Source organism: Felis catus, chromosome E1, assembly GCF_018350175.1.
Source record: "Felis catus isolate Fca126 chromosome E1, F.catus_Fca126_mat1.0, whole genome shotgun sequence".
Taxonomy (NCBI): Eukaryota; Metazoa; Chordata; class Mammalia; order Carnivora; family Felidae; genus Felis; species Felis catus.
In genome coordinates this window covers 37,097,792-37,124,406 of record NC_058381.1, presented here as the reverse complement: position 1 = coordinate 37,124,406, position 26,615 = coordinate 37,097,792, and the positions used below count along the sequence as shown (strand labels likewise).

General features: G+C 45.1%; 2 protein-coding genes across 7 annotated transcripts in view; one reads left to right on the top strand and one right to left on the bottom strand.

The window, feature by feature from the left end:
• CBX1 (chromobox 1) overlaps positions 1 to 16,479 on the bottom strand; it is a 30,060-nt gene extending 13,581 nt beyond the window's left edge. Inside the window, exon 1 of one of the 2 annotated variants that reach the window (XM_019817755.2) lies at positions 16,300 to 16,479. The gene's annotated coding sequence lies outside the window, so the exon portion shown is untranslated. Of the gene's footprint in view, positions 1 to 7,661; positions 7,877 to 16,299 lie in introns of those variants that run through there. The other variant, XM_003996751.5, reaches the window with a different exon arrangement.
• A 387-nt stretch (positions 16,480 to 16,866) lies between these two features.
• On the top strand, positions 16,867 to 26,317 carry SNX11 (sorting nexin 11). Of its 5 annotated transcripts, XM_045044381.1 has the most exons (9): positions 17,350 to 18,902; positions 19,274 to 19,333; positions 20,306 to 20,360; positions 20,798 to 20,884; positions 21,189 to 21,289; positions 23,127 to 23,222; positions 23,454 to 23,666; positions 24,787 to 24,862; positions 25,182 to 26,317. In XM_045044381.1, exons 1-9 carry the CDS (start codon positions 18,772 to 18,774, stop codon positions 25,257 to 25,259), a joined length of 897 nt encoding a protein of 298 aa, XP_044900316.1. In that variant the 5' UTR covers positions 17,350 to 18,771; the 3' UTR covers positions 25,260 to 26,317. The 5 variants fall into 5 exon arrangements, with proteins under 5 accessions (XP_006940317.1, XP_003996799.1, XP_044900316.1 ...); XM_003996750.5 differs by lacking the exon at positions 17,350 to 18,902 and adding an exon at positions 16,879 to 16,991 and having other exon boundaries at positions 24,787 to 26,317; XM_006940254.5 differs by having other exon boundaries at positions 17,732 to 18,902; positions 24,787 to 26,317.
• Positions 26,318 to 26,615: the final 298 nt, after the last annotated feature.

Here is a 26,615-nt window from a genome sequence, read left to right as displayed (position 1 = left end):
AGAGAAACCAAGATCTCAATTCTAGAAAACCAAGACAGAAGAGCTGCCAGAGACTGAAAAATCACATTTCATATATCTTAAGTGTAGGAATTTCTTCTGCTCTTCCTTTTATCTGGCCTATACAAGAAAATGGCAAAAGGAATTTATCTTCCTATGAAGACAGATGAGAGAGGTGAGAAAGGAAGTTCTAAATACAATGGAAAATGTCAACAAAATGGTTTATTTGTGAAAATAATTTTAAGATTTCTGAAGATCAATGTAAATACCAAAAATCAGTTTTGATGATCCAAATAGTAAAGTTTTATAACAAACTTTAAAAGTTGAGATTTCAGGCTCAGTTTTCTTTTTTTTTTTTTTAAATGTTTATTTTCGAGAGAGACAGAGATAGAGACAGAGCACAAGCAGGGGAAGGGAAGAGAGAGAGAGACACACACAAACCAAAGGAGGCTCCAGGTCTGAGCTGTCAGCACAGAGCCTGACGTGGGGCTTGAACCCACAAACCAAGAGATCACAACCTGAGCCAAAGTCGGATGTTTAACCAACTGAGCCGCCCACATGCCCCACAGACTGTTTTTACATACTAACTTTTTAAAAAAGGCAGCCATCCAATTAAATGAACAATGGTCTAAGTATTCATAGCACATTTATTGAGTTCAAGACAAAAATGACAATCATCCTTGATTTCATTCCACTCATCTTCCATATCTAGCCTCTTATTAAATCCTAATGAGTATGTATCTTAAATATCTTTCAATTCATACATTTTTCTAGCCTTACTACTACTATCATCCTATTTGCAAGCCATCATCATCTCTTGTTTGGGTAACTACTGACCAGATTTATTCTCAACACTAGCCCCTCATTTAAAATGCAGGTTTCAGGATGCCTGGATGGCTCAGTCGGTTAAGTGTCCGACTTCGGCTCAGGTCTTCTGAGTTTGAGCCCCACATCGGGCTCTGCACTGACAGCTCAGAGCCTGGAGCCTGGTTCAGATCCTGTCTCCCTTTCTCTCTCTCTCTGCCTTTCCCCCACTCGCACATGCGCGCGCTCTCTCTCTTGAAAATGAATAAGTATTAAAAAAAAATAAAATGCAGATCTCTTCATATCATTATGTGTGGGCATCTGAGCTGAAGACCACTACACCTAACCTATCAATCACAATTACCTTGCCCTTTGCCTCATTCTTTCATTTGACCAATTCCCTTACCTAAAATGTCCTGTTCAGGAGCTTTCCCGAAGCCTCAGGCTAGGTTTAGGTTAATTCTTCCTATGAACACCCTCCTACAGTATTCATCATTTAACAATTATCTTTTTGGTACCCTTTATGGGTAAGGTGCTAGACAGAGGGGGTGAGCAACAAAGACAAAAATCTCTGGTCTCTTAGAATGTGTGTGTGCGTGTGTGTATGTGTGTATATATATATGTGTATGTGTATATATATACACACATATATATGTATATATATGTGTATGTGTGTGTATCTATATGTATATACACATACACACATGCACACACACATATACATATACATATACTTGTGATAGTTAATGTTATGTGTTATACTGACTGGGCCACAATGCCCAGATATTTGTTCAAACATTTAGAATTTATTTTCTAATGTGGACGAGTGCCATGAGTGAGCATGAGTGGGGGGTGTGTGAATACATGCATGTGCAGGCAGAGGAGGGCATGGACAATAAGCAAGAAGATATTGTGATAATTGCTATAAAGGAGACAACTCAGCAAAAATCAGAAAAACACACCATGTGTAGGGAATAGTTGGTTCCAAGTCCTAAAGTGAGAAGAGGTTGCTTTATCTGAGGAACAGGAATGTGGCCAGTTAGAAAGAGAGGCTGAGGAAATGGCCAGTGAGGATGAGGTAATTACTGTGCATATCACTCCCCACATCGCTCCTTCTCTCATCTAGCCCCTTTTTCCATTATTCTCCTATTGCCTCTTTTGCTTCTAGCTTAGGTTTAAGACCTAGGCATTAATAACTATAAAAGTTTCTAACTACAACTCTCCCAGCATTTAACACTATCTATTAAAAAATAAATAAAATTAAATAAAATAAAACCAATAACAATCTACTAAAAGCCAGACTGGAATATAGGGTGACCAACTCACTGGCGAAAGCACTGAGAGGTCCACATTGCAGGAACCGTCTCAGACCCAGGCAAATGGAGCTATTTGTTCAGGCCAGTGGGATATGCAGACACACAAGAATCACAGGCTTTTGAGAATCCCTTAGTGGTGAGTAATAACAACATAATAACAGCTAAAATTTACTGAATACTTAAAACAATGCATATAAAGGCATTCAATCCTCACATCAACTCTATTAAACCCACTTCACAAATGGGAAAACTGAGGCTTATGAAGCAAAGAAAATTTCCCAAAGTCCCCAGAGCCAGGCCTGAAATATAAATACAAGAAAACAATGCAAGTTGAACTTCATTTCAACAAGAGAAATGTAAGAGTATATAATAATTAGCAAAAGAAAATTAAGCAAAAATAAGTAGCCACAAAAGCACCAGAGGCTTGGAAGAATGAATGACTAGGGTGATCAGGAAAGAGTTTAAAAAGTTGGGATTGAAGCCAAGCTCCAAGAGTATTTGAAAAGGTGGATTGAGGAGGGCAATTTGGCTTAAGGAACGGTGGTGAACAAAAGCAATGAGGTATGTCTGAGGTAGATGGTGTGTAAACCAGTTTGGGCAGAGTAGAGTAAATAGTAAAGGTAACCACTAAAAAATTTTCTACAAGGCCCCTTCTCCTTAAAACAAAGACCAAACTCCTCAGCGCAACACCTAACACCCTTTCATTCCAACCATTCCGTACTTCTACTCCCTCACAAAACCTACACTCCTGTCAAAACTATAAACTGCACACCGTCTCCACAAAAGGCTTTGCTCATTATTAAGTGCTCCTGCCCAACACCAGCAGTCAAAATCCTACCCATCCTTAAAGATAGGGCTTAAACAACCCTACTTCCATGAAGCCTACTCAACCTAGCCAACCACTGTTTATTTTTTCTCAGTTTCCATTGTTTCTATTTTTTGTAATATTTAAAAAAATTTAGACAGAGCCGTGACAAGGGGAGGACAGGATGGGAGGAGAGAGGGAGAGAGAGAGAAAATCCTAAGCAGGCTCCATGCTGAGCATCCCACAACACTGGGCTCATGACCTGAGCCACAATCAAGAGTCGGATGCTCAACTGAGCCACACAGGCACCTCTCTTTCTGTTTTTATTCAGACACTCAATCAAAGATAGGTCTGGGCCCTGTGTAACATGTTGAACCCTGTATGGGCAGGAAGGATATATGTCTCAGATGCCAAAAATCAGGGAAGAGAAGTCTAAAGCTGTCAGCATTTTAGGGAATAATCAGTAAAATCTGATCTGCAACCCCAAAATGGAAAACAAGAAAGAAGTACACCTTTGCTGAGCATTAGCAACTACATACCAGTCATTAAAAGGCAGGTGAAGGCATGTGTAGTATATACTCAATTTGTAGTCCTCCTGACTCATGTTTCTAAACTGCTGTTAGTCTGTTTGTTAGCTATGACTGTTTGGGAGGTAAATGCTTTCCAGATGGAAAACTTTACTGAGCAGAAAACAACTTGTGCCACAAACCCAGTAGCAGGAGTTTCATTTTTAAAGGAATAGCTGCCCTTGAATTCCAGGATCTAGGACTAGAATACTGGTGTGCTAATCAAATTAAAATTTTATCTGAGCTCTATCAGAAAGTTGGCTATCCCCTTTCAGGATGCTGATGGGGATGAAACTACAGATACAGCTTTGGGTTAAGAGGCCACAGGGATATGCAAATATTAGTAGGACACAGTGATAACTGGCAAGTCTTTTAGTTTAAGATGAAATAAAATTAGAAAGCTGGACCAGAATTACAGCTAAGTTGGAAATTTTTTTTTAAGTTTATTTATTTATTTTGGAGGGGGGAGGGACAGAGAGAGAGAATCCCAAGCAGGCTCTGTTCAACCGACTGAGCCACGCAGGAGTCCCGGCTAAGTTGGAACTAAAAGCAGAGACCAAAGCATTCACAGATAACAAAACAAAACCAGATCATTGAGACTAACCTCTCAAATACCACAGTTCTGTTAGGCTCTCAATGTGTTAGCTACTATTAAAGAGAAAGGCACAATTTCACAGACAAATTAGGTTACCCCCCCTTGGTCAGCAAATCGTAAAAGTGGGCGCCTGGGTGGCTCAGTCAGTTGAGTGTCCAACTCTTGATTTCGGCTCACGTCATGATCTCGTGGTTCCCGGGAATGAGCCCTGAATTGATGTCCATGCGGGCAGTCTGGAGCCTGCTTGGGATTCTCTTTTCTGCTCCCCTGCTCGTGTGCACACGGTTTCTTTCTCTCTCTCTCTAAGTAAATAAATAAACTTTACAAAAAATCATAAAAGCTGAAAGCAGTAAAGATTTAACACAAATTATTCAATTCAAATACTAACATGATCTGAATTTTGCCCATATTTGAATAACTTTTCCAATTTTGGGAGAGGCTATTCACTTTTTCAGTAGACATCACTATCTGGAAATACAATTGTTTTTTTTTTTTTTTTTTTTTAATTTTTTTTTTCAACGTTTTATTTATTTTTGGGACAGAGAGAGAGCATGAACAGGGAAGGGCAGAGAGAGAGGGAGACACAGAATCGGAAACAGGCTCCAGGCTCCGAGCCATCAGCTCAGAGCCCGACGCGGGGCTCGAACTCACCGACCGCGAGATCGTGACCTGACTGAAGTCGGACGCTTAACCGACTGCGCCACCCAGGCGCCCCATGGAAATACAATTGTTTTTAAGTTTGTTTGTTTGTTTGTTTATTTAGAGAGAGAGCGCGCGAGCTTGAGTGGGGGAGGGGCAGAGAGAGAATCCAAGCAGAATGCCAAGCTGCACTATCAGTGCAGAGCCCGATGTGGGGCTCAAACTCACCAATTGTGTGATCATGACCTGAGTTGAAACCAAGAGTTGGAGGCTTAACCGAATGAGCCATCCAGGTGCCCCTGGAAATACTATTTATTTAAATTTATGCAAAGACCCCAAAAGATTTTTCAAGATACTTCTAAAACAAAATATTCAAATTATATAGCTTGCTGTTAAAATCCAGAACCTGGGGCCTCTCCAGGTCCTCACCTAAGGTATTTAAAATGGTCACTTGCACAATCTGCACACCAAGCTGAGTATATAAAAACTAATAAGACAGGGGCGCCTGGGTGGCTTAGTTGGTTAAGTATCCGACTCTCCATTTTGGTTCAGGTCATGATCTCACGGTTCATGAGTTCAAGCCCCAAGTCGGGCTCTATGCTAATGCAGAGCCTGTTTGGGATTCTCTCTCTCAAAATAAATAAAACTTAAAAAAAAAAAAATTAACTGTTAAGACAAACATGCCAAGGACAACAGTTATACTCTGCCCAATGTTATTGATCAAAGACCGGAAAACTAATTATATAAATGCACATTAATTCATTCTGCTAACACATGGAATTCTAAGAAAGGATCTCAAAGCCATATACTCAACAATCTAAACTACCTACATTTAGGTGAACAAGAAGCGTAGCCCCATTCTATGTGAGCCCACATACTAGCCATTAGCATTCTGTTCCAAAAACTCTTCAGAGAAATAACCTATGAAGTGAAAATCTATCAAGCCTAATGCAAAATCCGTTATACTACCAGAGATAGTATATAAAAAAGGTGAGATTCTGATGGATAAACTACTAGAGAATGACAAAAGTGAATCAATTCTTTTTAAACGGTATGAAGTGAAAAAGAAACACTTTCCTGGTCCCTAAAATGGGCACAAGATATAATAGTTGCTTTTTATTTTTTTAAGCTTATTTACTTGTTTTTAAGTAATCTCTACACCCAGTGCGGGGTTCAAACTCACGACCCTAAGATCAAAAGTCACATGCTCTTCCAAATGAATCAGCCCAAGTGCTCTTATATAACGGTAGCTTCTTTTTAGAGGTTTGGTTAGACAATTACCAGTATCTTCCAGTCAAAAATACAGAAGTCTAAGGTATTCTTACTTGGTCCCTTTCAATCAAGAAGCTAGAAGCACCAGGCTACACACTATTTACATCTTTAATGAAAAACAATTCAGGCTACAGCAGCCAATGAAGAAAAATGGCACCAAAAGGAAAATCGGAAATGAAGATCCTGAACCTGCCCTAAAGCTTTAAGTAAGGGGCTACCAGTTCCAACAAGTTGCCCTTTAACAATACTACTTACAATATGAATGTCTGCAAGCACCTAGAGGAACACAGGTACTGATTTTCCAAATGTATTCATGCTTCTATTCCAAAACACTGGACCTTTTCAGAGCTATTCTAAACTGGTAGCATGATTCTTAATACAACTGAGGAGGCTATCTTACCCCTGACCAGAGTTTCCAGTACAACTGACCTTTTGTAAACTCCACCTCAATTGAGTTAAACCAATACAAGTTCGCAAATAAAGCCGTCCATGAAAAATCTTCATTTGAAGCTCTGAAGAAGTATTGCTCATTTTGGTTTCAACTTTTCCAACAACAAAGAAAGGCTGGCTAAAAATCACAAGAGCCTATGAAACAAATCTCACGATCTCACAAACTTTTCCTCTTTGTCTCCCCACTTCCCACATCATTTCACACTCTCTCTCGCTAACTTAATTCCTTACATGTGAACTCATCTACACACTTCTATGATTTCACTGCCCTTTGCGACCAGTAACGATCCCAGATAAAAACTTATGGAACTAATCGTGAAATCAAAGCAGAAGCGCTACACTTGGTATATTAACTCCCTGAAAGGAATCAAAGAGTAAAGATAGCTGAAAGCCTAGAAAAGAGGAGAAATCTTGTTTTCATCCTTTCTGCACACATTCTTTTCAACAGCCTCCCCACCGCGTGAGGAGGACCCATCGGGAAGCAAGGCGGCCCCTTTCACACCTAACTGAAATACTCCCGGGGCCTCCGCCCTATTTACCCTAACAGCTCCTCCCCTTCCAGATCCAAGCCAGGCACCTCACCGCCCCTCCCTCTCCTAGCCCCCACTCCAGGTTATCCGGCAGATGATCTCCCCAAGAAGCACACCTTGGGCTGCCCAGCCCCCTCTCCAATTTCCTCGAAGTTACTTCTCCTTAGCCCGGCGAGCGAAATGCCTCTGACCGCCCCAGCCAGACCCGATATTCTCAGACTGCGTTCGAAACCGAAGGTCTCGCAGCCGTCAACCCTCTCCACTCATGTCCAAGCATCAAGGTTGCCCAGCTTGTCCCCTTCCCAATTTACTCAAGTGTTTCCTCCCCAGCCCAATCCAGCAGCCGCGCACCCAACCACGTAGCATTGTCTTGTTGGTCTACCCAGGCCCTGAGGAGAGACCCGCCAGTGCTCGGCCCACCCCGAATCGCTTCTATCTCCAGCTCAGGATACGCCGCCCGCCCCGCCCTCTCCATCCTTCTCGCGCTCGGCGCCCGGCGCCCGACCCCCGCACCCGGCGGAGAGCTTCGCGCGGGAAGGGCTCGGGACCCGGCGCGTTCCTAGCTCCCGACCTCGGCCGCAAGCGCGGCCCCTCACCCAGGGCTACCGCTACCGCCGCCGCCACCGCCGCCGCCGCCGCGCACCTCCCCCCCGCTACCCGCTTCCCCTCCTTTAGCGGGCTCTTCACCTCAGAGCAGCGCCAAAGAGCCCGAGAGGAATCGGTGCCGCGCTAATGGCGCGTCGCGTCGGGCCGGCCGGGGGAGTGGCGCCCAGAAAAGCAACAAGCCGGTGGCCGCAGTCAAGCCCCTCACTGAAGCGGCGTACCGCAGGCCCCGGCCAACGGCCCTCCCCTCGGACGAACAAAAGAGCCTCGCACTCGGCGCTACCCGCCGCCCACACTGCGCAGGCGCGACGACCCTCCGCACAGTACTATGGGACTTGGAGTCCATCCCAGACTACAAGTCCCAAAGTACTGCGCGCGTGCTACACCGCTCCGCGGAGTGTGCGCGGGGTTCGGGGAGTTTTAGTTTTTTAACAAGCGCCGGAGAAGCTCTAGTTTAGAACGTTGCGACCTAGGGAATTAGAACGTATGGTTTTACGAGCGAGCCCCATGATGCTTGGTACGAAAAATCAACCACTTCTGGACAGTTCACGTGAATCCTTGACATTTTTGAATCTAAAGAGGTTTCTCACCAGACCTTAAATCGCCAATAATCTCTGTAATCCTCAATTTCTGCCCCAAATCTCTGTAAGGCTCCTACTTCTCAGTGTTTATAAATTACTTCCCCTTCAAAGTCTTGCCTGATTCTTTAGACTAGGTTAGGTCCCCCAGGTAGTTTCCTCATCAGGGCCTCCAGAACTTGTCGAAATTTTTCGTTGACTGCACCAAGCCAGAGCTCTAGTGCAGAACCCCCTTATCTCCGTGAGCACTCCTCACCCAGCCACCTCCCAAGACACCGAGAAAGGCAAAAAACCATGCTTACTCTTCTTCGAGACAAACTGTTTAGTTCTGACTTCAACTATCTCGCTGTCCCCAACTCTGTTCATATGGAAATTCAGTCTCCCATAACGTTTACCCCACTTTATTGTCATTAATGTCTGTCTTCTGTTTTCTAACCTCCTGTAAGGGCAGAAACCTTGCCGCCTCGTGTTGTTCACCACCCTATACGCAATGCCCAGTACAGTCCCTGGCATACAGTTGTCAAGCAATATTTGTTGAATAAATGATTAAGTGAATTAATGAAATGTCCTACCTGACAGAAAGGACAGGTGATCAAGCTTTCCTTCCTTCATCTCTTCGCATCAGATTTGTGGGGTTTTGGTTGGTTGTGCTTTTTTATTTGTTTGTTTGTTAACTCTTTTGTGCTTCTTTTCCCTATCAAATCAGGAATAGAACTACCAGAAGATGATTTTTTTCTCCCTTCTTTACTCTGAATATTCACATATCCTCCTAAGAGGTAAAGAGGAAAGGCAACCAGCCTATTGTACTCCACTTCAGAATGCGGGAGCCTGTGTGTCTATAACAGTTTTGCTGAGCCAGGCACTGTGCAGGGCTCTGGAGAATTGTCATGTAAGAAACCCAGCTCAACAATATCGTAATACTTTTGCTAAGACCGCTGTGGGAGCACAGGGAAGAGGGCAATTCTTCCTGAGACCTTGGGTTGGGTGTCTATGAAGAGGCAAAAATTCAGCTACTTACTCCCTCCTAAAGTGTCCTGTTCTGTGTATAATAACTTTAATGATGAAAACATTAATTCTAATAATATAAGCTACATATTATTGAGTGCTTACCCCAGCACTAGGAATTCTCTTAAGGTCTTGATTAATGTTATTTAATCCTAAGCAACGCTGGGAGGTGGGAAGTACTATTTCCATTTTATGGAAAAGTTGTAGAATCTGACTAATGGCATTCATCAAGAAAGTGGTGGGATTGCAATTTGATGTCATGTCTAACTCCCAAACTATAATTCTGTCTACGTGAAATGCTGCCATCCCCAATTCCTCATATTGAGCTGAATTCGGCTTTCCCATGGAAATACCACCTACTCCTCCTAGTTCTGGGTGTGTGGCTGTACACAGTTCTGTCCGGTAAACGTAATTCCTCTTTCATATTCCTTCTAATATTGAAATTCAGCCTTTATGTCTCCCCCCCCGCCCCAAGGTCTTACTTTTCCAGGCTAAATATCGCCATTTTCTTAAACCGTACATCATAGGAAAATAGTTTTGGGTCTACCATATCTAGTCTGTTATTAAATCCTGGCTCTTTATATGGGTATTTCAAAATAGGGGGAGTCATCACTGCACAGCTCTTCTACACCATTCTTGAATTAAGGGAGTCAAAGGTACCTTTTCTTTTTAGGTAGCAGAGCACCACTGGTTTATGTGAATCTGCAATCAACTCAGAGCTCTCTTGTTAATGATCTATTCTGGAATTCTGCCAGGGATGAATGTCAAACTCTCAAGCCTAATGTTTCTCCGTAACAGTATCTTTTTTGAAAATCTTTTAGGATCAAATGGGTTTAGTTCTTTTCTCTTCCCATAAGAATGGTGGCATTTTAAGTTATTCAGACCCTCAGAGTTTCTTTTCCTTCTAAGGGTAACAGCAACTCAGTCATAGTAATCTTGCTCAAGACAACATTTGAAGTCACATTGCTCATGCCCACAGGAAATGTGTCTCTCACATGAAGTTCCTAAAATCTCAAGGAATGTGGGGAAGAGAGGAAGTCTGATGCTGCAAAAAAGAACAAGGACTTGGAATCAGGCTGAACTGGATTTAGTTCTGTCTCTACTTTTTTGCCTGCTGCGTAACTTTGAACAAGCTCCTTAACTTCTCTGAGCCTCAGCCAACAGAGAAATCTGAAACATGAAAACATTACCTAAGACCTACCTTGCAGCATTTCTGTGGGATGGACTGTAATGTATAAAGGGAATGCCTATATATACTGGCACTAATAAACAGTAGGCTATTTTAGGTACAGCACATAGTTGCTTCTCATGTGATTTAAGGAGTGGGGGGAAGTACAGAACTTTTTTTTTTAATGTTTTTTTAAATGTTTATTTATTTTTGAGAGAGAGATAGAGCGTGAGAGGCAGAGGGGCAGAGAGAGGAGTCACAGAATCCGAAGTAGGCTCCAGGCTCCGAGCCGTCAGCACAGAACCCGACGCGGGGCTCGAACTCATGGACTGTGAGATCATGACCTGAGCTGAAGTCGGACGCTTAACCGACTGAGCCACCCAGGTGCCCCAGTACAGAACTTTTGAAATATTTTCTTCCCCACTGTCTGAAATTCTTTATTTCATTTTCCCCCAATTTTTAAAATGATGGTAAAATATACACAACATAAAATTTACCATCTTATGGGGCGCCTGGGTGGCGCAGTCGGTTAAGCGTCCGACTTCAGCCAGGTCACGATCTCGCGGTCCCTGAGTTCGAGCCCCGCGTCGGGCTCTGGGCCGATGGCTCGGAGCCTGGAGCCTGTTTCCGATTCTGTGTCTCCCTCTCTCTCTGCCCCTGCCCCGTTCATGCTCTGTCTCTCTCTGTCCCAAAAACAAAACAAAAAAAAAAACAAAACAAAAAACGTTGAAAAAAAAATTTACCATCTTAACCATTAGAAAACTTTATTTTAGAGACAGTGCTAGTGGGGGAGACGGATGTGGGCAGAGAGAAAGAAGTTTCACACTCAGCACAGAGCTGGAGGCAGGGCTCGATCACCACAGCCCTGGGATCATGACCTGACCCAAAATCAAAAGTCCAACGCTCAGCGTTCTGAGTCAACCAGGAACACCCCGCCCCCCCATCTTAACCATTTTTAAGTGTACAATTCAGTGGTATTAAATGCATTCATAATGCAGTACAACCATCATCATCATCCATCTCCAGAACTTTTTTCATCTTTAAGACTGAAACTCTATACCCATTAAACAAAAACTCACCATTCCTCCTCTTCCTAACCTCTGGCAGCCATTATTCTACTTTGTAAGATTTGGACTACTCTAAGAATCTCATATAAGGGGAATCGCACAGTATTTGTCTTTTTGTGACTGGCCTATTTCACTTAGTGTAATGTTCTCAAGGTTCAAATGTTGCAGCGCGTGTCAGAACCCCCCCCTTTTTTTTGAGGCTGAAGAATATCCCTTTGTATGTATGTATCACATTCTGTTTATCCATTCATCCATTATTGGCCCTTTGGGTTACTTCTGCGTTTTAGCTCTTATAAATAATGCTGCTCTGGGGCGCCTGGGTGGCTCAGTCGGTTAAGTGTCTGACTTCAACTCAGACCTCAGCTCAGATCATGATCTTGTGGTCTGGGAGTTTGAGCCCCAAATCCAGCTCTGTGCTGACAGCTCAGAGCCTGGACCTGCTTCGGATTCTGTGTCTCCCTCTCTCTGCCCCTCCCCTGCTCACACTGTCTCTCTCTCTCTCTCTCTCTCTCTCTCTCTCTCTCTCTCAAAGTAATAAATAAACATTAAAAAAAAATTGAAAAAAATAATGCTGCTCGGAACATGGCCTACAAATATCTTTTTGAGACCCTGCTTTTAATTCTTCTGGGTGTTAAAAGACAAAATTCAACTAAGAAAATTTAAACATTAAATTGGCTTTATTCAATGATTATGAATCGGGCAGCATCCCATCTAGCAAGTAGAAAGGGGCTAAGCATACAAAATAGAGCTTTAAAAATTTTTTTTAATGTTTTTATTCATTTTTGAGAGACACAGAGAGAAAGAGTACGAGCGGGGGAGGGGCAGAGAGAGAGGAAGATAGAATCTGAAGCAGGCTCCAGGTTCTGAGCTGTCAGCACAGAGCCTGATGTGGGACTCTCACAAACTGTGAGATCATGACTCAGCCGAAATTGGACGCTTAACGGACTGAGCCATCCAGGCGCCGCTAGAAGCCTTGTTTTTTTTTTTTAAATCTCTACGCCCAACACGGGGCTCCAACTCACAATCCTGAGATCAAGAGTCATATGTTCTACTGACTGAGCCAGCCAGGTGACCCCAAATGGAAAGCTTTTATAGACAGAAGGTTGGCAGGGATGAGGAAAAATTAGATTACCTATCTTTCTTTGGGAGACGGAAGGGTTTTTCAGGCAGATTGCCTCACTGGTGCCCACAAGGTTACCTCACTAGCCTGACCAGTTAAGAGTACATTCCTGGGAGGGGCTGAAACAGAAATTAGGTTAGATTTTAAGTCTTGGTTTGTGGACATGCGCTTAGCACGAGTGACTCCATTTTGGATCCGTTTTTGGCTTGTTTAACCCTTCTTCAATTCCAGAAGTGGAATTCCTGGATCATATGGTTTTAATTTTTTGAGGAACTGCCAAACTTTTCCACAGCGGCTGTACTACTTCACATTCCCTCCAACAGTGCACAAAGGCTCCAATTTGTCCACATCCTCACATTACTTGTCTTTTTCTGTTTCTTTGATAGTAGTCATCTCCTAATGGGTGTGAGAGTCTTTGTTTCATTTTAACTACTACTTGAAATTCTATTGTTAAGGATTTAGTCATTTGGGGCTAACAAGGACTCTCTTTTAAAAGGCAAATATACTTGAGAGCTATCTGTCTTTCTTACCTCCCCTGGTCAGTGTGATTCTCACGTGACTTCCTGGTAGTTACTGGACTCTAGTTAAAACCTATACTTCTCAAATCTTGCACCTATAGCCTTGACATTGATTGATTTTCTCATGCAAAGTGCTAACTGCCTGAAGAAGTACTAGCATTTTAGGTATAATAAAGATTGGCCCCATTATCAAGTGTTAGAAATTACAGTTGAAAAAATAAGGTCAATAAAACATAAGATATGGCACTATGAAACCTTATTACATTCAAATTGTTTAATAAATTATTGTTTAATATTCATTTATTTATTAAATTTTTTTTTAATGTTTATTTTTGAGAGAGAGAGCACGCAAGCAGGGGAGGGGCAGAGAGAGAGAGGGAGACACAGAACCCCAAGCAGGCTTCAGGCTCTGAGCTGTCAGCACAAAGCCCGATGCGGGGTTTAAACAGACAGACCGTGAGATCATGACCTGAGCTGAAGTCGGACATTTCAGCGACTGAGCCATCCAGGTGCCCACTAATAAATTTACTTAAAAACACTTATTGAGGGGCACCTGGGTGGCTCAGTCGGTTAAGCATTCGACCTTGGTCTGGGCTCAGGTCATAATTTCACAGTTTGTGGGTTCGAGCCCCGAGTTGGGAGTTGGACTCAGTGCTGACAGCGTGTGGAGCTTGCTTGGGATTCTCTCTCTCTCTGTCTCTGCCCCTCCCCTACTCACGAGACACATGCACTTTCTCTCTCTCTTAAAATAAATAAACTTTGGGGCGCCTGGGTGGCTCAGTCAGTTAGGCGGCCAACTTCGGCTCAGGTCATGATCTCACGGTCTGTGAGTTCGAGCCCCGCGTCGGGCTCTGTGCTGACAGCTCGGAGCCTGGAGCCTGTTTCGGATTCTGTGTCTCCCTCTCTCTTACCCTCCCCCATTCATGCTCTGTCTCTCTGTCTCAAAAATAAATAAACGTTAAAAAAAAATTAAAAATAAATAAATAAATAAATAAACTTTAAAAAATAAAATGAAAAAAATAAAGACATTTATTGAGTAACATATGAGGCAACGATGCTAAGCCCTTATGTTACTTATAATATAAGGTCAGGGTGTTTTCCTGTTTGGCTCACTGCTTTATTCATAATGCCTACAGCAGTGTCCAGACCCATAGAAAGGGCTTAATAAATATTTGATGAATGAATGGATACATTCTGCAGATATACTCTGCGGTTCTCCAAGTGTAATCCACAGACTCTGGGAGTGCCTAAGAGAATTACAGGGAGTCTGCAAGGTCAGAGCTATTTTCATGATAATATGAAGACATGATTTGCTTTTTCACTGTGTTTACATTTTCACTAATGGTGCAAAGACAACAGCAGGTGAGATGGCTGGCACCTTAGTGTGAATCAAGGTGCTAGACACATGGTATTCTCTTCTGCCACACCTATGCAATAAAATAATTAAGAAGCCATTTTCAAAAATCAAAAAAAAAAAAAAGCCACTTTCAGGGTGCCTGGCTGGTTTAGTCTGGCTCATTCAGTAGAGCATGGGACTCTTGATCCCAGGGTTATAAATTTGAGCCCCCTGTTAGGCATATGGTTTACTTAAAAATCTTAAAAAAAGAAAAACCACTTTCACTTAAACTATGAAACAGTACAAATAATTAATTTTGTGAAATCTCTCTTCTGGAGTATGTATCTTTTAAATGTTCTGTGTAATGAAATGGGAGTTTTACATAAAACCCTTCTGCCACTTACTGAAGTATATGGTTGTGTGATTGAGATGTGTGAACTGAACGAGCTTTTTCTCCCCCCATAGAACACCATTTTTTTCCCATCTAAGTACTAACCAGGGCTTACCCTGCTAGTTTCCAAGATCGGGAGTGTTCAGGACGGTACGGACATGGACTTTAGAACACAAGTTTTGTGGGGCACCTGGGTGGCTCAGTCGGTTGAGCGTCAGGTCTCGGTTCAGGTCGTGATCGCACGGGTTTGAGTTTGAGCCCCGCGTCGGGCTCTGTCCTGACAGCTAGGAGCCTGTTCCAATTCTGTGTCTCTCTCTCTCTCTGCTCCTCCCCTGCTTGTGCTCTGTCTCTCTCTCAAAAATAAATAAATACACACTAAAAAAAATTTAGGACACAAGTTTTGCTTGAAAGAATGACAGGGAAACTATAGTTATTCAGACTTGCATATTTGAATGGAATGAGCCTGGCACATGAAAGAAAAGTGACTTAAAGTACTTTTGTCAATGATAAAATTTGAGCTTTCAAGAAAAAATTGTAATTTTGGAAAAGGTGCTTGGTATCCACCAAAATGAGCTTGACAGCTTTCCAAGATTTTTGTGATGAGATCAATGATTATAATGCTTGTGATTTTTTTTTAATGTTGAGTAGTGAAATGCATCAATATTTGGAAGATCTGCATAATTCAGTAAACCAATATTTTCTGAGTGGTTTCAGATTCCCCATTGCAATTAATCTTTAAGAAATTACCGTTTGTTGAGTTTTGCTAGTATCCACAGTTATTGGAGAGGGCTAAAAATACTCCTTCCTTTTCTAACTATGTATCTGTGAGAGACTGGAGTTTCTTCATTTCCTAGACCAAAATAACATAGCAAATCAGAGAAAATGGGGAGGAAATATGGGAATCCAGCTGTCTTCTATTATGCCAGACGTTAAAGAGATTTGCAAAATTGTAATGCAATGACACTCTACTAATTTTTTGGGGGAAGTGTAGTTATATTTCATAAAACATATTAACATGTATTGGTTTATTACTATTTTAGGTGAATTAATACATATTCTTAAATTTCTCAATTTTAATTTCTAATCCAGTGAATATCCCACATAAACAAACACTCTTAACCAATTTTGAAGAATGTTGGGGTGCCTGGCTGGTTCAGTCCTCAGGACATGGGACTCTTGATCTTGGGGTCGTGAATTGGAACCCCACGTTGGGCGTACATTTTACTAAAAAAAAAAAAAAATGTAAAGGGATCCTGAGACTAAATGTTTGAGAAAAGCTTTTCTGAGGTTTGTGCATAACCTCCATTCTACAGAGGGGGAGACTAAGACTTAAAAAGATTTAGGATCAGGTTAAGCCCTCACAGTCCAGTGTAGTGCTGGGTATTGCACCAAGGCCGTCTAAAGCCAGAGCTTGTATTTTGTGACCCTTTTTCCTTGACATTATTATCTTTGCAAAAATTACCTTTAAACAGGTTGTTAATAGACGTTTCAACAACATAAAAAAATCACGATATCCAACGTATTTTCTTTTTTACTAACCAGCTGCGCGATTCTTCTTTGGGCTTGTTTCCGCGAGTCAAACGGGTGTTTGCTGGGCCATCTCAGTTCGGTTTTCGCTCTGACAATCCCTGGTTTTACCAACGTGAGTTGGTCAGTGGGTTCGCCCGCCCTTGATAACTCCGCGGGGGAACTGCAACCCAGTGGGTTCAAATGGGGAAGCTCTCGGGACTTTGAGACATTCCAGGAATGTGGGCGTTTTCTTCCCCGACCCTCCCACACTCCAGATGGCCCTCGGCCCGACAGAAATGAAGGCGACAACCTCCTCACACCTCCCGGTCCGGGGACCCTCTTTCGGACCTTTAATGACGCCCCCTGGCCGCCGATTGGCTGGGCCTGACGACGACGAGCGGGACACGGCTCTGGACTGGCCGTCAGAGCCCACTCACCGCTCCTCACCCGCGGCACTCTCCAGTGTCCCGAGTGAGTCTCAGGGGGCCGGGACTCCGGCCGGGGACTGGGCGGAGCGAGCGCACCGCCTCCGGAGCGGGAATCTCCACTAAGAGCTCGGGCCTGCAGGGGCGGGGCGTCCTGGGCACCCGCGATTGGCGTGGCCGGGAGCCTTCTCCCGTCGTGCACCGGGGCACCGGCCACTTACCCGGAAGGAGAAGCCGAGGCTGGCTCTATGGTGCGGCGCTGGCGGTGTCGCTGTGGGGAGTGGGTGCTGCTCTCAGGTGAGGGGTCGTGGGCGGGACCGCGGGGACAGATCGCTGCTCTCCAGTGAGGCTTGAGCGTCCAGGCTGGCGCTTGGGGGTGGGGTTCTCGCTTGACGTTTTAGGGAAGAGGCTGTCTCACGTCCCGGGATGAAGGCGGGTGCTTGCTCCGGATCCAAGGAAGGAATCCCGGCTTTTCCATTTGTTTTCAAAGTAGAAAGCATCTTTCCTTTCCACTCCCCAAGCTGAATCGCCAAAGGAGAAGAAGGGTCATGGGGCCCTTTTGCTCCTAGTTCGTTAAGAATGGAGAGGGAGTGGTCAGAGTTAAAGAGTTTGGGGACAATTACCCAAACGGCTAGGGGTAGGAGTAGTGACAAGTATTTTACGGGGATGGAGGCGGTTCTTGCTAGAGTGTGGTCGCCTTTGTGATTTACCTTCCATGTGTAAGGAGTGGCAAATTACAAATGGACAGAAGGATGGAGTGGAGCTGCTTGGTTGGGAATACACAGAACTTGGTCAGAAAAGGGAGCATTCTCTACCACGTGTGGGTGTTTAGGCAGGAGAGCTCTTTGAGTTGCCATCTGGCACCAAGGGCTCACGAATGAGTAAGAAGGGATAGGAGTCTTGGTGGCTCAATATACTTTTATCACCTGATGTGAAATAAATGTTTTTTCATTTATTTTGAGAGAGACTGGGGGAGAGAGAGAATCTTAAGCGGGGTCCGGGCTATCAGCGCAGAGCCTGACGCCTGGCTGGATCTCGGGAATTGTGAGAGCATGACCTGAACTGAAATCAGGAGTCAGATGCTTAACCTACTTGATTAAGGTGTTTTTAATTTGTTTTTAACCTCTTTTTGAAGTAGTTTAAATGGGGGTGAAAATGGTGGGAAAGCCTTGAATTACTACCTTGAATTGTTAGGACACTGGAGAACTTTACAAGGGATCTGCTTTGTATAAAGCAAACAACTGGATTCTTCCCGGAGATATTGGTGCTGGTACAGATGGAGAAAGAAAAGGAAGCTTTGGATGTGATTGAAAGGACCCAGGAAATGCAGTTAGTGCCGAGTGGGATGCATACGTAGCTGTAGCTGAGAGGATCGCTGACTTACCCTTATTTAGATGACCTGGATCCATCTCCCAGATCACGAGCCAAAGTTAAAGAACTTCCTCCTTCCCCTTCACAGGCAGAACTGAGCATTTCCTTGTGAGGAGTGGCATCTATGCAGAGGAAGCTGATGGAGAATAGTAGTTACTAGAAATTATGATTTGGAGTCTGGGTTTTTGTATTTGTTCCAGTGTCTAGCGTTTTTAAGGGCAAGTTACAATTGAAACTTTGTTGGTGCCCTTTAAAGTTAGGTTTAAGTATACAGCCTATTGGGGGGTGCTGGGATTTTTTTTTTTAAGTGAGTTTATAGCTATTTGTTTCTAAGTGGTTTTAGCCCCAAAGGAAAGGAGAGGGACTTGCACTTGGAGGTGGTGGAGGGCCCTATACAAACTCTACTTGAGCCTCAGAACGATGACCATTTCATTACTAAATTATGGTCCTGAATTTGGCAAACCTTTCAAGGCACAGGAGATGTGTTGAGCCCCACTGAGTGTATGGATGACTGATTTCCTTGTCCTCATCTTTCCCATCGTTACTTTTGTGAAAAAGACACTTCAGAATGTTGAACCCTCTGCTTCTGTGCTGACAGTTTACCAAATGGCTGAAAAGAGAAGAGAAAATTTGATTATTTTTTTTAAAAATCTGAGGTGGTTAACTGTTCACAGCTAGTCGCTCTGTTCTTTTCGGTCACAGGCATATGACTGCTTGTATCGGAGATGTTATACTTTGGGCGTTACGGAATTGGAATTTCCTTTCAGTTCAGGACCCCTTTGTGACGGTGATTTCATCAGATGGAAAAATCAGATTGTCAGCAAGAATACGAAGAGGGTATTACAGTCGCAAAAACTCTGGTTAGCTCAACAGTGTAGCCCAATCCTGTCACATACCACGCAGTTTTGTCTCTGTGTGCAGTGGCTAGGGTGGAGAGATCTTCTGGTATTCTGGAAAGAATTGGGAAAGTTGTTTGCTCTGCTAATTTCGTGGTGTAAATGAGCTCCCCTTCTCTTGAAACGTTAGCCTTGTGTTAGCAGAACATAAAATACAAAGAAACTCATTACACACTCTTCTAATGGTAAGGCAGAACTAATAAGAGAATGTGTTTCAAATTAATTGTAGGACTGTAAAAATGAGTGGGTGTGTGAATGGGCATGGGGGCTGGGGAGGAGAGGGAGAGCTTAGAGATAGTCTTGTTTTCCCAGGAGCCAGCCTGGATCATTTGTTGGCAGTACATATTGGCTGAAGTCAGTTTTCATTTCAAGGTAAATTGGAAAGGGAAATTAAACCTTATTGTTCTGCTCTTAAGAGAGGAGAAGGGGGTGGAGGCGGCAGCCAGGGTGGATGCTGTTGGAGTGGTTCTAGGAGTAACAAGATTAGTGCTGTATTTTAACAGAAGGTGACATCATGGGCCCCTTTGGACTCGAGTAACCCTGTGCTGTAGGCTTCATGGTCCCCTTGTCGGAGTGGGCGATGTCGCTGCACATGTAAACTGCCACACTGGGGGAAATCAGGGGCTTAGGCTTTAATGAATCTTTACAAAGGAGCGGAAAACATCCCGAGCCGACCTGTGTGCAGCTGTGGGGTGCTTGGGCAGAGGTACAAACCGGATAGCATGTCGAGAGAGGAAATGATTGGGAGCCATTGGCTTGGGTTCCGGAGAACAGATTAGATAAAGGAAGGTTGCCACTGGGCAACCCACTCAGGTGCTCCCGGAGCTCTCCAGCCCTATGATTTACCTCTGGGTAGGCGACTGTAGGGTTAGCAAGACAAAGAGAGACTTTTAAAAGCCTTGGTGTTTGTGGGGCGTGGTTGCCTCTAAACCGCCAGGAGGGGGCAGTGTTAGGCTCACTTGCTAGGGTGCGTAGTGTGTGCCGGTGAGACACTACTGTCACCTGCAATCCTCAAGCAGAGGTTTTACAGCTGAACTTGCCTGTTCTGGCTGCTGGAGGTGCACAGACCCAAACCTGCTTTGGCTGGAGGTGGCCTAGTTAAGGGTTCTGGCAGTGGTCTGCACAGGGAGTCAAATCATCTGGGTTTTTAGCTTGGCACTGAGCTACGGCGGGGGGACGGGGGATTTTTTTGCTTCCTCTTAAGTTTTACACGAGAACGAAAAAAGTTGCCTGGGTTTTCCCAGGGGTTCAATTAAGAATTTTCAGGGTTTTGCCTTGGTGAAGAGTGATAAGAACAGAGGCATACTAACCGTGCTTGTTGCCCTGTCTTCTGCCCCTTATCAGATGTTTTCTTCCAATGGGCTTTTGCTGTAGGATGTTGGAAAACCAAGAGCAGGAGGTAAGCGTGTGGTCTCCAGGAAACAGGTGGGTAAAAGTTTGGTGGGATTTGGGAAAAGATGCAAATCATTGCTCCGTGGTATTGTACTGACAGTAATACCTCGGGGGTGCTGATGAGCTCAAAATAAAGGCAGGAGAAGGAAATCCATAGTAAAGCCATACAGGGAAATGAGACTCCATTTTGACCTTTTCCATTCGTTGGAATATGGTTGAATGTCACATTCACGAGGGCAAGGATTTTTGTCTCTTGTTCACGTTCTGCCCCCAGTGCCTTAGAGCCGAGTCTGACACGTAGCGGGTGGTCAGTAAATCCTTGTTGAATTGAATGAATAAATGAATGAAAGTTGGTGCTGATTGGAAAAATCTGGCCACCTGTGTTGTCAAAGTTGCCTTACTGTGTGGCTGAGCCGAAGCTGAAGGAGCCTTTCTTACCTCCAGGAGGTGATCACTGTGCGTGTTCAGGACCCCCGCGTGCAGAATGAGGGCTCCTGGAATTCTTATGTGGATTATAAGATATTTCTCCACGTAAGTGCATCACACTTTTGCATTGGGATCAACACTCTCTAGCACTGAGGGCTAGTGCTGAGGCAGAACCTTTTTGTGGGTATTTTGACTGTCCGGAGACAGAAGAAAAGGAGGGAGGAGGGGCATGAACTTGAGATAATGGGTGAGAGTTGCTTTCTAGCTGCCTGGTGGCACCTTGCTCTGGTCAGAGCCCTTGATCAGGCCTGATGGCTTGGATCCTCCGTCAGAGGGACCATGGGGAGTTCATGTAAATTTGGTCTTTTTCTACCTGTTTTTTTTCTTTTTCACGTACTTCCTCCTGTAGACCAACAGCAAGGCCTTTACCGCCAAGACGTCCTGTGTGCGTCGCCGCTACCGTGAGTTCGTGTGGCTGAGAAAGCAGCTACAGAGAAATGCTGGTTTAGTGTGAGTTTGCTTCTGCTTCTTTCTTGGATCTGAGACTGCTGCTTATGTGAGAACCAGAGTTTACAATAAAAAACAAACAAACCTGGCAACGTGTCAGGCACTTAGGAAATTGAGAAATGTGTTCTTAAATTATGTTTTCAAGTCAGTGGAAAAAGTAAAGACAGGGTTCTTATTTCTAGTATTTTGACCTAACAAAGTCATACAAGTATCAAAAATAGCTTTCTTTTTTTATATGCATATTCATCCAGGGCTAAACAAGTGTACTGCTAGCATTTTATGCGTGCGTGTCACTGGTTATCAGAAACCTGTTAGCACCTGGACTTAACGTGACCAGTGGTGTTCCTGTCCATTTGACCTGTAAAAAATCTTATTTTTTTTTTTCTTTTTTGTGCAGAGAAATTTTCTGAGAGACATAACAGATTGAGAGCCTTAGGGAAAGTAGTATTGTTCACTCCTCACTTATACCATCCCAAATAAGTCCTAAAACTGGAGACAGTTTAGAACAGAATGCTCTGGGGACAGGTGGCCTGTGGGTGCCCGAGCCGGTTAGTTAACATGTGGGACTGATGAAACCGCTGTCATGGGTCAGGTCCTCGTTGCCAGTTGGGATTTCCTCTGACGGATCCTGCATCCTATTGCCTGGCCTGTTTTTTTTTTTTTTTTAAGTCTATTTATTTTAGAGTGAGAGTGTACACATGCACACGTGCGTATGAGTTGGGGACAGGGCAGAGAGAGAGGGAGACACAGAATCCGAAGCAGGCTCCAGGCTCTGAGCTGTCAGCACAGAGCCGGATGCGGAACTCGAACTCACAAGCTGTGAGATCTTGACCTGAGCTGAAGTTGGATGCTTCCCCTACTAAGCCACCCAGGGGCTCCTGGCCTGTTGTTTTTTTTTTTAAATATGTTCATAATAGAAGCTAGGGAGGTTTAAAGAATTTGTGGATGGCTTGCTACAACTCAACTACTTTTAGAAAATTCTAAGCATGTGACCTGCTTGGGTTGGAGGAGGTAGGTCTTAATTTACATGCAGGGACCCAGCAGGCTCCACATCTCCGCGTCCAGGTTTCTTCTTCTTATTTATCTATCTCTCTATCTATTTATTTATTTAATTTATTTTTTAAAATTTATTATTTTTGAGAGAGAGCGAGAGAAGGGCAGAGACAGAAGGGGGACAAGGATCTGAAGCAGGCTCTTGTGTTGATAGCAGAGAGTCTGATGCGGGCCTCGAACTCACGAACCATGAGATCATGACCTGAGCCGACGTTGGACACTTAACTGACTGAGCCACCCTGGCACCCCAAGTTTTTTCCTTTTTAAAATAAGAGCTGACAGGGGTGCCTGGATGGCTCAGTTGGTTAAGTGGCTCTTGGTTTTGGCTTAGGTCATGATCTCTTGGTTCTTGGGTTCGAGCCCTGTGTCGGGCTCCATGCTTCCAGTGCAGAGCCTGCTTGGGATTCTCTCTCTGCCCCTCTCTCACAATAAATAATGCACTTAAAAAACAAACAAACAAAAAAAACCTAAAAGCTGATGGTGGGAGTGGGTTTTGTAAACAATGTAGTATAGCAGCAATGAAGTTTTGAAGTCATAGATGTGATTCAAATACCAACTCTGCTGGTTACTAGCTGTGTGACATTGGGAAATTTACTTAACTTCTCTGATGGTGCCTGACACATGGATGTCCCGCAGTCGGTATTAGCCTTGTCCCCTTCCCCACCTTATTAAAAGCTATGTGTATTGATTTGTGCCTCTTTTTAGGGGGTTTTCTTGCTCAGGGGGTGGAATGACTGTCTTTAATGTCACACTCATCTTGGGTGTTCAACATTATGTGACCCCACAGCCCTGTACCTGAACTTCCTGGGAAGTCAACCTTCTTTGGCAGCTCAGATGAGTTCATTGAGAAGCGCCGGCAAGGTCTGCAGCACTTCCTGGAAAAGTGAGTGGGCGTGGTGGGCTAGCACCTGCCTCGTTCGTGCGGGTGGGCGGGGAGGGGGAGGGGGCCAGGCAGGATGGTCCCTTTGAATAGACAGGCACATTTATGGTAGATGCCTTTCTTGCACCCCCATACCTTCAGTGCTCCCTCAAGCCGGAAGCTCTTCAGCAAGTGGGGCTGGGGAGGGCAGCTGCTCAGGGTGATGCTGTGTTGTATGTCCTGTGTTTTCCCCAGGGTCCTGCAGAGTGTGGTCCTCCTGTCAGACAGCCAGCTACACCTCTTCCTGCAAAGCCAGCTCTCGGTGCCTGAGATCGAAGCCTGTGTCCAGGGCCGAAGCCCCATGACGGTTTCTGACGCCATTCTTCACTACGCTATGTCGAACTGTGGCTGGGTCCAGGAGGAGAGGCGGGGTTCTTCTCACCTGGCTAAAGGAGACCAGCCTAAGAGGTACTGGAGCTCTCATTTCTGAGGCACCGAGGGCTAGGACTGCTGTAGCCCAGGCCAGTGAGGTGTCCGTTGGATAGAGAAGGTCCTGTCACGGCATTGGTAGCCTTTCAGAAGAGGCCTCCTTCCCCTTGTGCATGGTTTTCTCATCTTGTGCGCTAGGGTCTGAGCATCTGGGCTACCTCGTCCCTGGGTAGCAGGCTCTCCTATTGAAACTTGGGGAAAAGGAGACTTTCTCATTCTGTTCTTTATTTCTCTCCCCGCCATTTTATGTAATTAATTAATTAATTTTTTAAATGGTTATTTTATTTTTGAGAGAGAGAGAGAGCATGAGCAGGGGAGGGGCAGAGGGAGAGGGAGGACAGAGGATCCGAAGTGGGCTCTGAGCCGACAGCAGCGAGCCTGATGTGGGGCTCGAACTCCTGAGCTTCGAGATCATGACCTGAGCTGAATTTAGACACTCAACTGACTGAGTCACCCAGGCACCCCGCCCCCCCCCAACTCCCGCCCTGTTCAAGTAACAATTTTGGGGCACCTGGCTGGCTCAGTCAGTGGAGCGCGTGACTCTTGATCTTGAGTTTGTGAGATCAAGCCTCACATTGGGTTTAGAGATTACTTAAAAATAAAATCTTATAAAAAAAAGTGACTTTATTGAGTTATAATTTACATATTTTAAAAGTCATCCTTTTAATGTTACAGTTAATGTAGTTTTTAATTTGTTCACAAAGTTGTGCAACCATCAGTCACCATAGTCCATTTTAGAACCCCAATTTTTATCATCCCCAAAGAAACCTTGGACCCATTAGCAGTGACTTCCCATTTTCCCAAACTCCTAACCCCTGATGAGCACTAGTTTACTTTCTGCATCTGTGGATTTGCCTGTTCTGAACATCTCACACAAGCAGAGTCATACGAGGTGTGGTCTTTTGTGCTTGGCTTCTTCGACTCCGCATTTTCAAGGTGCATCCGTATTGTAGGGGGTTTCAGTGTTTAATTCCTTTTTATGGCCAAATAATACTCCATTTGTATGGCCGGCCCACCGTTTGTTTGTTCACTTGTGCTTATCTGTTGATTTTTGTTTCTCTGCTCATGCCCTTCTTTTTCCCGTCCCGTCCTTTCCCAGTTGCTGCTTTCTTCCACGATCGGGCAGGAGGAGCTCTCCCTCACCACCTCCCAGGGAAGAAAAGGACCATTTCGAGGTGTGGGCTCCCGTTGTTGACTCTGAAGCTCCTTCCTTGGAAAGCCCCCCTCTGCCACCCTCCCCCTCGCCATCATGCTGTGATTTTACAAGACCCGATGAGGGGACGTCTGCTCCTCAGCCAGTGAGGAGGGCCATGGCAGGGGACCATGCTGTGCCTTTGGACCCTGGGCAGTTAGAAACGGTTGTGGAGAAATGAGCTCTGGTCTGAGCCCTGGGTTCTGCTCCGAGGCGGCAAGGGGACTTGCTGGGGTGGGATCGGGCACAGGGTAGGTGTGGGCGGTTGGGCCACTTAGTGTCTTACGGTTGCCTCTGCTCAGGTTGGTTACACAGAGGCGGGTCGCAATAGCTCCTCAGGCTTCCTCCGCAGGATTAAACACTGTACAGTTGTAAGGTAGGCGTAAGGCCCGCGGGCTGTTGGTTTTGCACGGAAACACTGGGCGGGGGGTGGTATATTTACTCCCCTGGGAGCTGAGTTTCTTTAGATGTTCGTTAATGGACCCGAGAGCATTGCCTCAGGTGACTGGTTTTGGGGACCTGCAAGTGGCAGATTTTAAGCTGTCCTGTTGAATACTGACCCAACAGAAACACTTGCGTAGTTGTATTCCCGGGGGCTGTTTTTGCTGCGGCCCTTGGAGCACTTTGTTTCTGGGAGGCTGGCCTCTTGCCTGCCTCCTTTGGTGGACCAGGGGGTGAATGTTGATTCTCCCACCCCCTCGCTTGCCTTCCTTCACTAATCCCAAGGAACGAACAGTGCTGTGACTCCTCTGTCGCCAGGGTTTCCCGCATATCCTGAGACCTCAGTCTCACCGCATGGGGCCTGAGCTCATGGCCATCTGCGGAAGAGAAGCGGTTGGTCACAGCCCGAGGAAAGGCAACGGCTCGGGGTTTTGTTTTAGAAAAGGCTGTCCTGGGTCCTGCGCTGTCGCTGTCTTTTCCGGTTACAAAGCAGAGATGTGACTGTGTTTTCTGCACGGTTAGTGTGGGCTCCTTTCTTTTTTGAATCCTTCTCTTCTCCCTGAGTAATAGCCTCCTGCCCCCGGGGCTTCAGCTACCACGGTGTCCCTCTGCTGTGTTGCTGTGTTGCAGGGAGGCCGTATGTTCAGTCCAATGGGGCGCAAGGGCTTTGTCTGTGCCTGGAGAGAGGGCTCTGGGGATGGAGGTGAGGAACGACACGCCTTCACACAATGAGGCATTCTGCCCTCCTGCTGCCGTAATTCCTCTCCGCGGAGAGCCGAGCGGCTAGGAGCCCAGTGCCGCTGGCGGTGTGCATTGCGTGGCGCTTAGGTGTGGGTGTGGGTGTGGGTGTGCGGTTCTCCTCTCGCCCACCCCCCCCCCTCTGGCCACCCCGCCCTGTCTGCGGGCTCCTTTAACACCAGCCTGTGCTGTGGGACTGTCATGGCATTTAGTTCAGAGTTGAGGGGCTTTGGCCTGAAATAAAATTCCAAGTATTTAAGACGGTTGTTGCCATTCGTGTCTAACAAGCTGTAGCAGAGGAGGAGGGAGGGAGGGCTGGCAGTAGTTGCTTTCATAAATCATGAATTTATCAGCGTGGAAATAACGGTTCAGAGCCGGGGGCCGCAGCTCTCCGGCACTGTGTGTGCCGCGCTAGTCCACCGCTGGAGGAAGGGTCGTCTTCTGGAGAGCCAGGATCCGGCTTTTCTCGCACTTGTGGGCATGAACCTTGTTAGGGATAATTTACCTGCTGCCGCTTCCGTCCTCGCAGCCTGTCTGAGGTGCCAGGTGCTGAAAGA

Bases quoted from the DNA above. Each gene is read 5' to 3' on its own strand.
- SNX11 (XM_006940254.5), top strand. From the start codon at position 18,772: ATGACTGCTTGTATCGGAGATGTTATACTTTGGGCGTTACGGAATTGG. The intron at 19,334-20,305 runs GTAAATTGGAAA...GCCCCTTATCAG, and splicing joins AAGTCAGTTTTCATTTCAAG to ATGTTTTCTTCCAATGGGCT. The intron at 20,885-21,188 runs GTAAGTGCATCA...TTCCTCCTGTAG, and splicing joins ATTATAAGATATTTCTCCAC to ACCAACAGCAAGGCCTTTAC.